Source organism: Tyto alba, unplaced genomic scaffold (assembly GCF_018691265.1).
Source record: "Tyto alba isolate M040663 unplaced genomic scaffold, T.alba_DEE_v4.0 Super-Scaffold_13, whole genome shotgun sequence".
NCBI lineage: Eukaryota > Metazoa > Chordata > Aves > Strigiformes > Tytonidae > Tyto > Tyto alba.
In genome coordinates, this window is record NW_024881275.1 from 6,355,795 (window position 1) to 6,374,272 (window position 18,478).

General features: G+C 35.5%; 1 protein-coding gene across 2 annotated transcripts in view; it reads left to right on the forward strand.

Moving 5' to 3' along the window:
- Positions 1 to 18,478, forward strand: part of EDIL3 (EGF like repeats and discoidin domains 3) — a 257,479-nt gene that overhangs the window by 50,773 nt on the left and 188,228 nt on the right. For both annotated transcript variants that reach the window (XM_042787791.1, XM_042787792.1), the window contains exon 2: positions 15,648 to 15,776. In XM_042787791.1, coding sequence (XP_042643725.1) covers positions 15,648 to 15,776 — 129 coding nt within the window. The remainder of the gene's footprint in view (positions 1 to 15,647; positions 15,777 to 18,478) is intronic.

Sequence of the window (18,478 nt, forward strand, 5' to 3'; positions counted from 1 at the left end):
ATACTGTGTTTTCTACGGTTTTACTTTCTCTTCAGTAATTCATGATCATGGTTTTTACTCTAATTTACATGCTAATATGTTTTATCTGAGAAGACCTGTTGTCTTCTGACAATGAAACCTACCAAATTTAATTCATGCTTACTTTTATTTATTTATAGCATGTTTCAAGAAAATAAAACACTGTAGCGGTGTGCTATAGTACCTGGCATTGATCTCTAATTACACGTGATGCTTTCTAGTGTGATGCCTTGTAGATAGCTTTCAATAGTTAAGCTTTTTGAACAATGTTGTTAGAATTGCTTGGCAGCTGCTGCAAGGAAAATATTCATACTTCATTGTCTTCTTTTCAGTCACCTACCAGTGTAGATATATAAAGAAGAACCAGGTTGCAAAATGCTGAAATCTTTGTTTGAAGTGACTTGTCTTGAACTGTGTGCAATATCCTGATACTTTGAATGCAGTTTTTATAACCTAAATCACTTTATTTCTGAATAACATAGCAGGATACTTCAGCAAATATCTTTGTCCAGAATATTAAATGACTGACCCCTTTTAGGCTTTTTTGTATAACATGAATACAATTTTTTTTATTGATTTCTCTGAATTGTCTTACATACATCTTGCATGTTTGATTTAAGCAAGATTAGCAGAAGCCATTTGCAGCAATCTCTGGCTTTCTAACCTGGAAGTCAGGAATACTACTGAGACAAAACTGATATGCCACTAGAGTACACTAAAGGTCTCAAAAGTTTCTAGATATTTCTTAAAATAATAGCTTTAAAGTACTTAGAAAGAAAATTGTCAGACATAAGTAACAAGTGGAAAATCGTAAAAGGTTGTACACAAATTTTAAAGCAAACACTACCAACTGAATGAAGTTCAAATAAAAATAAATTGGGCTAAGAAAAGAAGAACCAATCAGAAACTTAGGAGAAATAGAAAATGTGGCTTAATCATTGCTGGATTAAAAATAAATGAGACAGGAGATTGCAGGAAAGGATAAAAGCAATACTATGAGGAAATAAAGTCCTGTGAAATTGTCTTAAAAATTATTTTGGTGATACAATATAATTAAGCAATGGAGAAAATGATTCAAATACTGCTTCTGTGGACGATATTAAACAGGAATAATGCCATCAAATTAATGGAGTTGCTTTGGACTTTCTCAAGAGTGAAGTAAGAAGCATTTGGATTTAAATCAGTTTTGCTGATCTTGTTAGACGTTGTTGTGTAACAGCTCCTAACATAGAAATCTTGAGCTGCAGCAGTCTGATCCAGCTTTTTTGGAAGATATTTGCTTTTAACTTCCCTGGGAGATTTATTAGGCCTTAAACCTGCAGGAGAGCCAAGTGTTATGCAAATAATGCTTTTATCATTCAGGATGTTCAGCACTGCTGTGTGTTACATACTGTATGTCTTTGCTATTAATGAGGCAGTACAACCAGGAGTAGCACTGCCTGTGTCCTGGCTATGGCAGCAGCTCTGCCCTTCAGCTCCAGAGGGGAGAAAACCTAAATTAGAGCAGGAATAACGTCCTAGCCCCATAGTGGCAACCAGCTGTGGGTGTAACTGCCTCGTGGCCCGCAGTGATCTGGGGCAGCTTAGTAAAAAACATATTTCCAGGGAGTTAGTTTGAAGTCAAGATCAAAACAAGGAAATGACAGCAGTTAACCTGCTGCGAGTCTGGTCCATGGCATGGGGTCCCTAGGCAATACGGAGCCATGTGCAGGGCTAGTGATAATAATTTGAGTTCGGGGAGGGATCAATAACTGTTGAATAAAAAACATCTAAGCCTGTTCCCTGAGTAAAAAAGACATTAAAAGTTCCAGTGACAAACACACAACTACAGTGTGCACAAAATAACAGGTGATTCTGTCAATGGGGCCCACAAATAGAGGGAAGGGAAAAAGGAAGGAATTCCTTAATGAGCCTCTGGGTTATTAATAGCGTCATTTGATAAGAAATATGTTGAATTTCAGGATCCACTGTTATATTCTATTTATCAGTCTTTTTAATTGTAGTTCCTTTGTTTATCAAGATCAGGCAGTAGCAATCTATTTGTGTACCCACAATAACTCTTTTATATTTCCTGTTGGTGAAAATGAGGCTTCACTAATCACCTGTTTGTGCTATAACTGCTGTGCTTGTTGTTGGCATAAATTACTGGACACCAATGACAAACGATAAAAAATAACGTTTGTAAGTTAGAGCATGGAACTGGAGTCAAGAAATGGTCTACAGTTTGTGTTTGGGGAAAGAAAGAAAGAAAATCAAATGTAGTTAATTGTATGAACACGTTTAAAAACAAGTTGATGTACAAAGACAGGAAGAGTAGAAGATCAGTGGTGACCTTGCCCTGCTCTGTGGATCTCGCCAGTCATTGTGTATCAGCAAAATAATCAAAATAAGCTGCATACAGCCACCCAGAGTTCTACACTTGTATACAAAAATGCATTCAGTCCCCCAAAATGTACACTTCTACACTTACAGCTTTATGTTTTTATATGCTTTATCTGCTTATTTTCTGTAGGTGTCCTGACAGAAGAATTTATCGTGAATTGGAGGAAAGTATTTTTAGGTACCTTCTCTATAACAGAGATGTCATGTGAGAAAGAGCAGCTGTTCTTATTAGAAGGCAAGATTTACTTCTCAGGAGTATTCCGCAAAACATTTTTGTATCAGCAACTGTTGATTTGTTGATATTGGCTTTGTAGATGTGTAATACTTCAGTTGTGATTAGGAGGTATTTTATTATCAGTATCAGAGATTCAAATGTGTTATGAAAAAGTGTACTGAATTTTCTTTTAAAATCATCTCCAATTTTCAGATTAATCTTTTTTTGTAGAAACAGATTCAATAAGATCCACCATCTGAATTCCCAGCTGCATAAATAATTACTAAGAACTGAACAATAAACTCAAATACAGTTATGAATTGTTTATTTGAAAATGTTAAACCCTCTCAAGCTCTTTCAAATAATGCTATTTCTGTATTTTCTGGGATTAAAAACTCTTTAGAGATGACAAAAACTCTAGAAATACCATCTATGACCTTAGAATTTAAACTAGTTCTCTCAATCTGAATTATTTTTTGTTCAATATATCTATTTCCTGTGCTACAACAATCCAATGGCTTGAGCAGACTTCCACAGTAGTATCCTAATGCTTTGTTTTAAAATGCAATAATTTTAATCTACTTTTATCTCAGACTTAATTAAGAAGTAAAATCATAGTTCTTTTGTCTTTTCAACTTGAAGGGCTGTGAGGTTTTACAGAGCAAAGTGAATTTTCTGTGATTTTTTTCCATGAGAAACTGTACTCGCATGAAGTCTTCTGAGAGAAAAAATATTCATGCTGATGAATGTTTTTCATTCTAGATCCTTTATTTGTTTTGAAGATGGTAGTGATCTAGAATTTTATTTTGCATACTTTACATAGTATATACTTTTATGTACCCTTATGTGCATATGTATATGTGTATGTATATATAATACACAGGTTATTGGTGCAGTGCTAGCACCATACAAATCCATGTAAAGACCTCATTCTTACTCTAAAAAAACTACAGTCTTCTGTTGTGGCATCCCATTTATACAAATGGAAGGAGTATGGAAAGTGGAAAAAGATCAGAAAACATAGATGTACAATGACAAAGGCTTATGACTTTTGTGATACCTATTAAGCAGTAACCACCTTCCTCCCTTTGTTTCTCTACCCTTCATGAAAAAAAAAAGCGTTAATTTTCTTTTTATATATGATATTTAATCATTATATATATGTATATTCACAATATTCAGTATTTTCACGTCCTTTTTAGTATTTTTCCGTTCCATTGGTATTTGTTCTCTGCCTAGTCACATGTTTTTAAAAATACATGCTATACATGCAGACTCAGTACTTTGTTAAGTGCCAAAGAACAGCAATTACATTTTAAACAGTATGTCATGGTCATCCTGAACATAATTAGCCACGTTAACATTACCTGGATTCGGTTAATAAAGCAAAGCTGCAGATAAACCAAAAAAAAAAAAAAACATCAGGCCAGTTAGGCAAACCCTTCTTTTTCTACTAATTAAGCCAGAGTGGGAGACCAGCTTTATTATCAGGTGCTTTTAAGACATGCTGTTGAATCTGATGTGTCTGGGATGTTGAAGGACAGGTCAGTGACTTGGCCCGGAGACTAGAAGCAATTACAGTGCACTTCAGTTCTCCAAATCAGATATTTTGGTTGTCTTGAAATGCCAGACAAGAAACTGGTTGTTATTGGAATATTTGTTCAGAAGCTGAAACAATATAGTTATTTAGCTTAATAGTCAAGGATCTCTATGTAGATTACTAAAATTATTAAAATAACAGTTATGGTCCTTCTTACAATATGGTGTACTAAAATCATCACATTCTCAGCCATCCCATTTTTGAATATCTTTCATTTATACTATTCTCTGCCAGACTTTTTTCATTCTCATCCTTTTTCAATTAGTATTCGCAGTTCTTCATTTTCAAATCTTATTCCATAACAAACAACAAGCAGCAAGCACATTAAAGCCACTACCCATCTTTGCTTAGGTTTGGTTTACAGTTTACACTCAAAAATAAATTAAAAAACACTGCCAAGAATACAACTTGTTAGTGTGGTGTGGCCATACTGAGACAAGGTTTTGACATATACAGACTGTTTTGTTACTTAACATTCCCATAAACAATCATATAGTAAAGTGGCTTTTAAAGTCTGAGACAGTCCTTGCAGTGCAGCTTTGAGTGCTTGGATGGCCACCAAGAAAGAAAAACTGGGGAAAGCTGCAGAGCAGGGAGACTAAGTAGTTGCTAAAGGTCAGGGCTATGGTGCACAAGTGAGAACAATGTGGGTGTGTGTGATGCAACTGTAACCATCAAACGATTTGATGTAATCACATTTACCACGTGGGCGAAGTCCTTGTTTTAGGTGTCTTTCTGTCACATGTTGCTGCATGGACTTCACACTCAGTTATCACCTGATGCCTATAGTTAACATGTGTCTGGTAGGTGTATCATTTCATCTAATTTTATATTATATTTCAGGAAAATCTAGAGCTAGAAGAAACCTCTTCCACAAGTAACACTATGCTATACAATCTATACAGGAGTCTTTATATGTGCAAAAGTTTCAGATTTTATTCTATTTCTGAACAAGTTTAAACAGACAAGGTAAAAATTGCATCTGTTCATCTTTCCAGAGACTTAGCAAAAATTACCAAAAGGGTTTGCATCATTCATCCACAGAGCTTGCATGTTACTGCCAGCTGCATCGTCCAAAATAAACAGAATCACTTCTTTATTGTAGCTGACAGCTGTAATGCCCTTATTATTTCACATCTTTCACAGGAGGGACACATATCTTCATTACCTAATTATTATTCTGAGTGCGATCAGTAACATCACCTTCCTGTAAAGTCAGAAAGAAAATGATGAAAATCAGCAATACTGTTGTATCTCCTTAGGTGACATGTCTTTTTTGATGGTGACAGAACTTTCATGGTGATAGATTTAAATATCTGCCTGGCCAAAAAATGCATGAAATGAATGCAGTAAGAACATCTAATTATAACAACGGAAACTTACAGAATATTCTGCTTGATTCTTTTCAGCTGCAGGGTTTGGTATAACAGAAGAGAAGAGCTCATTGTAGAAAAAGTTCATGTAGGAAAGAGTGTTCAGAGCTGGCATGTCTGTTAAAATGGTCATCTAACGTGCTGGTGGGTTTTGGAAGTGAATCTCTTGATTGCCTCCACATCCTATGCTCCCTTTGCTTCTGCCTTCAGAGGGGTTTTGATGGGTGTGAGCTGGACTTGTTCCCAAGGATGTGGAGACTAGATGGTTACTCAAGGGTCTGAACCAAGGGCTGGTCCTTAGCACACCTTCTGGTTGGAAGGGAAGTGGAGGGAAGTGATTAAACCTGAAACAAAATCCGCAGACTTCCTGTAATGCAGATAGAGAAGCCCGAGTACTGCATGCTTTTGAGATGCTGATCTGCTCACGTTGTGCCAGGCTGTTTTCTAATTTAGACATAGTCAGTGCTGACTCCTTCACATGGTGTATTTTCAAATATGTTTTGCAGTCTGGAATCTTGCTTGAAAGCAGAAAATATTTCTTCATTATGAGTATGTGTTCTAAAACAGTTAATGGAGGTGAATTTTTGTGTATTTTTTTATAAATGTTTGTATTTTTTATACATGTAGACATATTTAAGGGTTTTAAGAGATGCACTTGGTACTTACATGATTTTTCAAAATTTTGAAAAGTGAATTATAAATTTTGCGTGTTCCATATTTTTGATACCCAACTTGGGATATTAAATGATCCCTGTTTCTTCAGTAGAGTTGTCATATCTTGTAAAAAATGTGACCAAATAAGGTATTTAATAGAGAGTGGATATAAAAAAAAAAAAAAAAAAAAGAACTAGAGATTGCTGAATACTTTTCAAAGTGTAATGAGAATATGTTTACTATTCATATTGTTCTAAGGTATTTTATTTTGGTGAAGATAGGATGATATCATTACATGTAATTAAAGTTTTAAAAACTGTTAATGTTGACTTTTTAATAGCTCAGCTTTCAAATTTGGATTTACTTAGGATAGGAAAAGATAAATTCAACCGTGCTGAGATTAATAATTGCCTAGCAACAGGTGCCTGAATATATCCAATATAGGACAAACAAAAGGAAAACAAAACACTTTCATTTCCATATATATAAAGCATGAAGCTAAATATCTGTGTGTAGATGTATACACATAGACACACACTCTGGTGCTTCCAAATTGCTAACCTCAAAACCTGTGGAGCATGAAAAACAGAAATGCAAAGGTAAAACAGATGTAAAGTGTTCATGAAAATTGGGAATTATTATTTCAGAGTGATAATTCTGCAATAAATGTTTGTTGTTTTTTTTTAAAAACCATCTTGCTTCACTGATGAAGTGAGAGTAGAAACTGGAAATAATACTATCAGGACCAGTAAGACTATGTATAGCTGAATGCTCTCAGTCCATAAGGAAAAGAAGGAAAGAAGATGTTACCTGTCCAGAGAAGGTCATAAACACTTATGACTCTTTATTTTAAAGGGCACTCTTTGGACTGTGCTGCTGATTTGACTATGTACATGGAATTTGTCTCCATGGAAAATGGGATGGGCAAGAGAGAAACTGCTGTGTGTTAGAGTTCTCTCCTGATCAGGGTGTTGAGGCATTTCCAGAGACTTGAGAACCATGCATATTTTGAGGAAAGATTTAAGAAGAGCTAGTGCTCAAAAGCTCAATGTAGGCTAAGTCAAATAAGAAATCTAGATCCCTCTATTGACCATCTGGTGGTCATGGATACAGAAGTGGAGCCTACTAGCAGTTAGTGGAGAAGCCTGCAGAAACCCAGCTGATTTTTGACAGAAATCAGCAAAGCTGTATCAGAAGATCTGCAAAACATAGTAATTTCTAGCAAGAAATATGAAAATTCTGTTAACTGGGAATTTTCAAGTGAACATACTATTAAAAATCTCCTAATCAGCTTTAAAAACAAAAGACAGATGACTGGAAATGAAAATGTATTCCCATCATGGCTTGGTATCTCTCTGAAAGTTTGAATTGAATAAAACAACTTAATGGAGGGACAGTTTGGTCTAAGTGGCTTGTACAGAAAGTCCAAATTTAAGTTTTTATTATTTCCCATTTCATAAACCTCTCTTACCCTGTAGATCCGAACAGGAACTGAAATACAGGTTGATTCATGTTAAGTGTTAACGAGTGGCAAATAATTGTATAAACATGGCTGATGTGTATGACAGCTGAAATCAAGTGGATATGTACAAGGAGAGCCTAGGTAATTTTTGCCAGCTTCATTGAGCACACAGAGAAAAAAGATGTTGTGGAAGGTTGTGTTGACAGGGATTAGGGCAATTTTGTTAAAGGTATTTATCAGCTAACTCCCTGATGGTGTAGGAAGCATTATTTCTGTTAGCTGAGGTTGGGTGCCAGGGATAGCGTACCACTGGTACCATCAGCTGATCAATTTGACAGAACATATCTTTTTTCCTTTGGTGAAACAGTGTCTCAACTGATGACAGCTTTCCCTAGATCCTCATGATAGTGTGTGCATGAAAATTTTCCACAATTTTTAAAAATACCCAGAAGTGCTTTGTATAACCATATTCATCCTTTAATCACTTTTGATCCATTTTTTACTAATAAAGATTTGAAATGACGGGAATAGTTCATCTTTTTCCCTGCAGAGCCAGTTGGCATAGAAATGAACTCTCTCCAACCTATGAAAGAGAGAAGAGTTTAGTTTTTAAGATGTTTTCTGTTTCAACTTGTATTTCATATTGTCAGACATCAGATGCTTTAAAAAGTCTGTAACACAGCAGGCTGAAGTACAGCAACCTACTGCTCTTTCACATTCAAATGAATAAAGTAGCTCATACTGTGGACCTCTAGAAAGGGAAGGGATTATACTTTTTTTAAGGCAGAAGGGGATTTATTATGATAGAAATTAATCTCTGCAGACATTACTTTAGTGCTCTATTCTAACCCTGAAAGTAGAGACACACTTTTACAGTATTGTACTATTAGACTAAATCCAAAGCTTATGTCAGCACTTCATCTTCACCCAGGATTAACGTTTCTGTCCAGTCCTAGAGTGGTATTCAAACAAAAATTCTCTGCTTAGAATAATCTGATTTCCTTTTTGTAATACCATCTCAGGTTTTCAAAAGTCAGCTGGTGCATCCCTTCAGATTAGAGGACCAGAAAAAGTTAAAGAAATGTCTCTGCCTAGCTCACACAAGTATGTTGCAGTTCTCCTCCACAATGACAAGATACTGCATGTTTCAGTGCATACAGTCTCTTGATTCCAGAGGCTTACAGAAGAAGAAGTGACTGCCTCAATTTTCATGAGACCTGTGATAAAATCATGAGTTTATTATTCTGATATTTGTGTTCTCCTGTAAGTTTTCTCATCCAAGTCATATGAGGACATTTAGAGCTGGTATCAGTTTACTCATTTTCTAATGCCATTTAAAGTCTGCCGTGAATATTCTAGTTAGAAAGTTACCTGAACTTTCTACCCATATAATAAGCAAATCAGCCTAGAAAACAAGCAGGAGGTAGATGAAGTATTGGTATCTAGAAAGTTTAACTTCCCTTTCAAATAATAAGAGATACAAGTTAATTATTCAACTGTCTTTTGCCTTAGGAAAAACAAATTAGCTGTCTTACCATTAAATTTGAAAAAAAAAAGCGCTCACGAATTTCTTAAAATAACTGCAGAGCTCATCTGTTTTCATGTTCACATTTTGCACCTCTACACAGGTGTGTCTTCAATATGATTTATGGTTCTGCTTCTCAGTAGTGGTTCAGCTGTGGAGAAATAGATTCGAACTTGGACACTGTACAGATGACTCTGTAAATCAGAAAGCTATTAAAGCTCTTTTTCTGAAAATTGATTTTAACATGAAACTACTACTGGTAGCAAGTACTTTCTCAGTCTTCTTCTGAAGTTTAGTTGCTCTTCTGGGCTTTAGAACTGAGGCACATTTTTACTATTCCTAGACCAAATTGCTATTGACTGTCTATTTTCTGGGCTGTTTATTCTTTGGTGCCACCTGGAGATTTCTTCTTTCTAACAAATTTTATTCTCATAAAAGGGAATACCTATTAATTTTATTTATTTGGAAAGATCTTTTATAATAAGCCATATTTCATGCAACAATATAGGAAATTGAACAAAAATATAGCTGATGTTTTAAGTAGGAATGATGGTCCACCTCTGCCCATCAATGGAGAAACCAAATACTTGAGCTACAAAACATGCATCATATATCATACCAGTAAAGAGTGTTGTACCTCCCTAACAATTTGTGTGGCTAGCACCCTGAACTTATGTCATTACATTTGCAATAGTTTACCTGTAGATTTCATCATGCCTTTTGTTTTAGTGGGTGTCAGCATTTCCTTGGATTTCTACAGTATCAGGATGTTTATCTCAGTATCACCTTCTGCAAATTTCATCACATAAATATGTAATGCATAGTAAATGTGCTTATATTTATATTTAATGTAAATTATATAAATAAATAATTAGGATTGAATTATTCCATGAATACTTTTTATTGCATGGAATATGCTCTATTCTTAAATTATAGAAGAAAACATGCCCAAATACCCAAATCATCTTTCTTCTATCACTACTTTCCTTCCAGTTTTGAAATCTTGTGAATCCACATGGTTTTTTGAAGACCTGTTTCTTTCTATGTCATAATTTAATTGTCTCAAGCAGATATTTCTTGCAGTAACACTTCTGCCAGAATTCATAACAGTTGTTCTTCTAGGTGCTACAAGAGATTTGAGGGAAATTGTATTAATTTCAGGCTAATGATTTTGTGCATAGGGGTTGAAATGATTCTGCCATGCTTAATTTAATATACTGTACCTTACCTTTTGGCAGGTATTCCTATCCCCGGAACTATAACATTAAACAGTAAATAGTTTTAAGTTGGAGTAAATAATTATTGTTCTTTTTTTTCACTGATAAACTTTAGTGAACTGCAAATTGATTTGCATATAGTAATGGTAGCTGGATGGTCTGTGTGCTTTTACAACAGAGTGCTTTATGAAATAGTGCGTGCAGGTGGTTGTGTATGGTACTCTTCTGTTTGCAAAGCTCATCTTCTTTAGCCATAATATCACAAAAATTGTTTTCATAAACTCTGTGAATTTCTGTATTTGACAAGGATTGATGGGCTAACTGTTGCCATCATGGTGTGCTGCATTATTTATACACAGCAGTTGAGTTCCTTTTTTCAGGTTGTCCTTAGCTGTCAGGCAAAGTATAGCACTCTTCAGTCAAGAATCACGTAAGGTTTTGTGAGATTTTATAGGATCAAAAATATGCTATAAAAAAAGTGTAAGGTTTGACAAAGAATGCACGTACAATTTTACCCTCCTTTCCACTGTTACCTGCTTGTGGAAAGAAGCAATAGTTGTACATCCAGTATTTGATTAAAAAGGTTATGGCTTAACAGTGATTATGTGAACGTATGTCACAGAGTATGATGGAGCTACAGAACGGTTCCTCTCCAAGTGCTTTTAACAATAGAATAAGGTTTGCTGGTTGAGTTACTCACTATGTCACAGTCTTTAAAAAAGCTTAATTGTTACTAGAGCTCAAATATCTTACCATTTTATTTGAGTTTTGCTCTATATTTTTTTCTGAGTTTGGAGAAGTATGGAGGATTCTTAATTGAAATTCTGATTTTAAGTATGTATGGATCTCCACTTCAATTTTATTCTTTTTGTCTTGCTTTTTTTATTAACCAACCACGTTTTCCAAAGAGAGGATGGACAATTCACTCAGGGAGTTCTTTGATTTAAGAATGTTCTGAAGAAATAGAAGATGGGAGGAAAAATAAAAATAAAAATTAAAAAATCTCCAAAATTTAGAATTCTCTGATCATGTAAGTGTTTTGTCTGCTCCTCAGTACAGTATGATCTGAGATAATGTATATTACCTTTCTGTGTTAACTCTTCCATGCATGATATCATGCAAAAAGGATCAAATATATATGTGTACATGCATATATATTTTCTAGATATAAAATAAGCTACATATATAATATGACTTCAAAGCAAGGGTCCCCTAAAAGAGGTAAATGCAAAGTGGTCATGAGTTTTGGCAGTTTGAAGGTGGGGAGAGAATGTGTGCATATCCTTTGCTGATTCTGTTTCACAGATCCTTCCACCAGATCTCAATAGCTTGATGCACTGAGATTTTACTGCCTGATACCTCCCCGAAGATGAAGTAAAGGCAGTAATAGCTGTAGTACCTGTATTATATACAGTCTTGAGACATACTTTAATGCTTGAGTAGCCACATAATGAAAAGTGCAGGGTTAGTTAGACATAGTAAAGAAAAACATGAACTATTGTCTTTATTTGATACTTGCATTCTTACTGGACCCCTTTCAGAACATTTTAATAAAAGTACGATATTAATAGTCTTTTCATGTTTTTTTTTTTTTTAAATAATAGAGTTCCTCTTGGGGTGTTCATTTAATTTACAGAAATTTGTCAAACTGCACAGTCTGTTTCATAAAGAGCATATTACTTATCACTATGGAAAGTCAGCAGCACAGAGTACAGTTCGGTAGGAGTTACTATAAAATATATAGTTCTTTCTTTGGGTTTATTTTACTCTTCCATTCACCATGACTGTAAGGTTAAATTCTAAAACCACTGTTCTGTTAAAAGTTGTGTCATATGCAACATAGTATTTTAATGGTAACAAATCCCTTAATCAGATGTGTTGAGACAAAGTGCACCCATATAAGCTTTTCTTATTAGGGTTAAAGCCTTTAAAATCAAATTATGTTCATCAAACTCATTGTAATGTATAACAAATTAGATTTCAATATTTCAACATGAATGGCCTCTCAAGAGGCACAAAATGTAAATTGAGGTGACTATTGTTGATTCAAAGGTGATATTTATTTTGTTCTGCACAATTTCACAGACACTTAAGTCATAAATAAGGGTACTAACATTTTAAGTGAGTTTTGCTAATTTAAGTATGCAAATTTGCACAGCCTGGTATCTAGTCTTAAGTGGAATTATTGCTCACTTGTGTCTGTGCAGTTGCTCATCTCTTTGACTGCATCATATTTGACATCATACTATGGTATTACTTTAACCATTGTTAGATTTGTCCTCTTTAGCATTACATGAATGAGACAGGATAGGTTGTGTTTTTTTTTGTTGGAGCTTCTTGTCTTTTGTTGTGTTTTTTTTTTTTTTGTCCTGTTTTCTTTAGAGGTGTGCTATATCCATTTTATTTCTGTGATGTGATATAGTGACACTTAAAAATTTACACCAGTGACTGACAACGAATTTGGGCCAAGGTAGTAGGTCAAAAGAGCACTTAGTGCAGTTATTTCCTGAACATGGAAATAAATGACTGTTGTTAGAGGACAGCATCTGCTTTATTAGTCCCAAACTGCAGGTTGGGTGACTTACTTCTGATTGAAAAGGCCAAAACAAATTTTCATGCAAATAAAAACTACACAGTTGAGTATGCACACTTTGGTCTTAGTTGGAGATTTCAGTTTCTGGAAATATTATGGAAAATGGGATACATTCTGCTTGTCAGTCAGTGTAAACTTAGAGATAGAAACAGTTTTTTGTCTTTACCTATTTTTTTTTTTCTTTCTTGTATTACATAACTGAAATCAGAAGAACACTGAATCAGGAAAGACATAGTAAAAATACCTCCTCTATCCATACAGGTTTGCATAATAAGTGCCTCTGCCCCAAATGCTATTTAATTTATTAATTTAATTAAAGGTATGGAAATACGGTTGTCAGAGCATTCAGTTAATAGTGGTTGTTGTTTCACAACCAAATGCCTAAACCCCATGAAATAAAAAACAAGCATCCTTTGCTACTCCAGTAATGCGGTAAGCACTGAAAATGAGAAGTCTTGCCTTAGTTTAGATACAGTTAGGAAGACAGATAATGTCTAGTCATTAGACAGATAATGTCTTAGGTCATTGACTCTTTTCAAATAGACCTTCTCTGTCACCTGGACAATCTTCAAGACAAAACTGGTAATACCAAGTACATAGACACATGACAGTTCTCAGTGTCATGAAGGCAGCTTAAAGCTGATAGAATAAAAAAGAATAAAGTTAAAAATAACTCAGCAAAATACGCCACAACTAGTGCTTTTTGCAACTGATGCACAGAATTCATAAAGGCAGTTCTGGACATCAGTTAAATTTCTTAAATGATCGTTAGTTTGGAATACTCACACCAGGCACTAATCTGAAGTCTGTGTGCCAGAAAGGTGTTGAAAACATTTGAGTTCCCTTACCACTGCTATAATCCAAAACATATTGTAAAGTCAATACTACTGACATAAACAACTGGTTTTCTATAACACTTTACAATTACATGACAAAAGCCTGGCAACTTTTCCATTTAAAAAAGCATACAAAATAATGTACTTATTTTAAAATAATTACCTATCTGCAGATGTTGCTTTAAGTTGAATTTGCAGAAATTTTATAAAACAAAACTGTGCTGCACAAATCATTAGTAATTATAAAAACAATACCAAGTAATAGAGAGTACAGATCGGTCTTATAAGATGAAGCTTGAGATAAATAAATAATGCATCTAAATATATATTTAGTTATCTGAGAAAAAATATTAAATTGAAGTGGACTGTTCTTTAGGATTGCTTCCAGTTACCCCACTGGGGACAGGATGCAATCCTGTATTTTCATATATTTGTAGAACTGTGATAGGGTGGGGTTCTTTAGGGGTGTTAAAACTGAGGAATTACAAGAGTTGAACAGACACTCTGTTGTCATTTTATATCTCCTCCTGAAGGCCATTTCAAATAATATTAGATAGGAAATCACAATAATGTGTAATACTAGAGACTTGTTCAAATTCTGACCATATGAAGCAGCCCTGCGGTGCACGTTTCAGAATTTACATCCTCCTGTTGTTGATCACCTCAATGCTAATTGACTGAATACAGTGTCTTCACTGAAAAGCAATTGAAGGATAAGCAAAATCTGCTTGTCTAGCATTATTTATGCAGGCTGAAGCTACCCACCGTGCCAGTGCTTGCCCTGTGTCCCATGGATTTTTGGAGGTGGTTCATAGCATAGCATGGTTTTGAAGTGAATCATAGATTTGTTTCTAACTGATTTGTTCTGATTCTTCAATCAAAATGAATTATGAGAGAACTTGACAAACTTGCCTGGGACATGGAGGGTACTGTTGAGGAGCACCAAGGGACTGTGCTTGCTTAAGTCCTTCAGCGTCCTCCCATGGCGTAGAGTTAGTGGGTCACAAGTCCTAGTGAAAGCTTCCTTGGCAGCACAGTGTGAACATAGAGCCACAGGGCTCCACAACAAAAATCATTGATTGGGTGTAAACTTACCACTAGAATTAAATTACTCAAAGCACTTTGATGTCTGTACTGTCAGACTTTATCCTGGGATCACATAGGATTGGTCTTCATGTGACCTACATAAAGTCAACATAGAAGCACACTGATGTCCAGAATGCCATGCTCCATGTTTACCAGAAGTACAGCTGCATGCCAGTGCCCAATCTGGATAAAAGCTATGCTGTTGAGTGACTTAAGAGTGAGTAAGTCTGGAGCACATGATGATGTGACAGTAGCCATAGTTCTTTGCTTACTAACCAGGTCATAAGCCAGTAGCCTGAATTGAAACCACCATTCAGCTTTATGTTGAAGGGAATGGTGAGAGGAAAAATCCTGGGTAAATTCTTTCCAAGTATATATCCTGAATTACTTCAAATGAGAGAAAGCAAAAAAATAATAGTTTCTTAAATTTTATTGTCTTTTGCAAGCAATAGCTGCCAGTGCATCTAGGAGTATCACATTTTATGAAGTAGAATGCTAGGGGAAGATGATTACACAGAAGTGTGCTAATAAGTAAATACAAAATGGAATTGGCCAAAAGTTATTCAAAGGACATAGAGGTTGCCATTCCTTTTTGTTCCTGGTTATCAGCAATCTGCCATACTTGGAGCTTGTGCATAATTTTCAAGAGTTTTATACGGGAATATTTATTTTTCCTTTAACCCACAGGGGACGTGTGTGACTCCAACCCATGCAAAAATGGTGGCATCTGTCTGTCGGGGCTGAATGATGACTTCTACTCGTGCGAGTGTCCTGAAGGTTTCACAGACCCCAATTGCTCTAGTGTTGTGGAGGTTGGTAAGTGCAAACTTTAAATACTGGAATAGTTGTCTGAATATCCTGTTAGTCTGTGGCTGGCCAACCAGTGTTTGTGTCCAGGGCATTTTGTATAGTGCTGTCATCATTGCATTGTTCACTATTGGCTTCTTAACCTTATCTCTATATCATAGATATCTATATCATAATTAACAGACAGTTAAAAAAGTGTCTGAAAAGTGTATCTCCAGAACATAATCACTCAGTTCAGTGCTCTACTTCACAAAGAGAAAAGGTCATAGCTCTGACTTTAAGTGACCAGCAATTCTCAAAGATCAATGTAATTAGATAATTCTATATATCCTTCTGCTGATCAATGACCATTTAAAGCTTAGTTTCTGCTAGTTTTATGCCTAGGTCCACAGTAAAGAGTAATTACTTAAACAAGTGAAGTTACAGAAAGAGTGTAGGAGAAAACAGAATAACACATACTAGTCACTTGTTTGAATTTCAAAACAATTACCCAGCTGGAGGTTGTAATTAATCGTTATATGAGTGCATATAGTGCAAGTGAAACTGAAATTTTGTGATGTGTGTTTAACTCAGAGGAAACATAAATATGAGGGGTAGCTCTAAAACATCTGGCAGGCCAGGCTTCTGTCTTAAGGAAACTTAAGAAAAAAATGAAAGTGCAAGGCAAAAGATGGTAGACAGCTCACTGTGTCACAGGCCATCCCCCCATTTCTGATGGAGCAGAAGAGCTGTAAGTTCACCAAGCTCTTACATTATCCTGAAGAGGGTATAAAAGTATGTAGAGCAAAACAAAACAATAGACACTACTGTTTACATGTGTACATTTTCTACTTATCTATTCCATGGATTTGTGGGAGATAAGATAGAAAGGTAAAAGATATCGAAAAGCATTGGCTTACAGAAGAGATGGCCGTGTCTCCTACATTGTTCATGATTGGAAAATATGTAAAAGTGGAGGTTCTGTGGCAGTTCCTCTTATCGGAATGAAGGCTTTGCATGCCCTGCCTGCATTTCTTCCGCTGACAGCCAGAGGAATTGAAAGCAGTATGACCCTTCAGGTAGTTCACATCATACGTCTGTGTCTGTGATTCATCAGCCTAGGTTATACCAATGTGATTCTGTCCGTGACACCTGAGTAGTGCTCACACCTTTTTCTTCTGCCAGCTGTACTGTGGGACACCAGCCTTGGGCAGAAAGGCAATGCCAGCAGCCTTGCTTCCACAGATGTCTCCTTGAAACTGTCACAGCTAGGCTCAGCACCTCTCTAACACTGCAGCCATCCTAAATCTGTGTGGTTTTCATTTAAAAATATATCAGTAAAGGCTACACTAGCACAACCTGAACACACTGTTCTGGGGATTGAGTATATCCCTTTCTATCACGAGATAAGGCAAGCAGAATTTAGTCCAGAAACCCTGGGTTGGGTTGGGTTGGTTTTGTTTTTGTTTTCTGTTTTTCTTTTCTGAAAGTGATGCTACTGTTGTTCTGGGAGTGAATTCTAAGTCTCCACAATGCAGTTCTAAGGGAATTTGGATTCAGTTTGATTTCTCTTAAGATAAGTTTTCTGCAGACAAATGAACTAGTTCCTGTGAGAGAAGGACCAACTTTGGTCAGACACCAACTGTATTTTTTTTCTGATTGTAAAATATCATAGTAGCTGTTTATTGCCTAATATTTGAGTTGTACAAGAAACTGATTGTTCCCTTGGTGCAGCCACAGAAGAAGCTGGAAGATGCTGCCTCAAAATCCTGTTTTCCATCCCTTTCCCTACTATTTTTATGCATGCTTGAAGGTTCTGAATTAAATTTACAGCTGTATATCATGCTACCTTAAAATGGATTGACATGGATATACTGCAGGAAAATTTTGGATTTATCAAGTGCTTGGTTGACAGGAAAGTGCATTGTGCATAACCGGGAGGTTTCCAATCATGAGTGAATCTGAGATAAGAGCATATTGTGATAATTTGTAATGTAATTTAAAAAATACTCATATGCTCAACTAAATTCTTCAAACACTTCAACAAAATCTCAGTTTGGTAAACAGAGTAAAGCATAAGCAAATAGAGAGCTTGAGAATATGTGGTAATCACAGCGCTTATGCAGGCAGAATATTACAGTTTTAGTTTGCAATCCAGAGGGAGTATCTACTGGACAACACTTAAGTAAAGGATTTATTACTACTCCTATATTAGCTAAATACAGAGTGTTAATTTAGTTAGTGTTTGTCCTCTATGATTATGCTAAATGTACGGATTCAGAGACTAGCCATTACTTTTTGAAAACTTTAAGAGTAATTTTTAAAATAATATTTTATATTTTAGTAGAGGCTGTCTAAGGCTTATTCAGCATTATATTCCTCTACATAACTGATATAAACCACTGAAAATAATAGTATTTCAAGATAATATTTTGATTTTTCCTATGAAAATTATGATGAATAGTGTAAGCTATTAGTCAATTAGACTCCATTAATTCAAGCACTGGAATGTTTCAAGTAAAATAATCATTTGAAAGGTGAGTCTGTGAGGAGCCCAGGAGAGCAAGACCCTGTGTGATCACTTTTATCAAGAGTGTTTATTAACAGATGTGTGATTGCAGAAGGAATGCAAAGGTTACTTCTCTTTGGCTTTTTAATGAGTTATTGCCCAAAAGCTATTTCTCTTAATCCTTAGTATCTCAAAAAGGTTTCTTAACAGTTTCCTGTGCAGT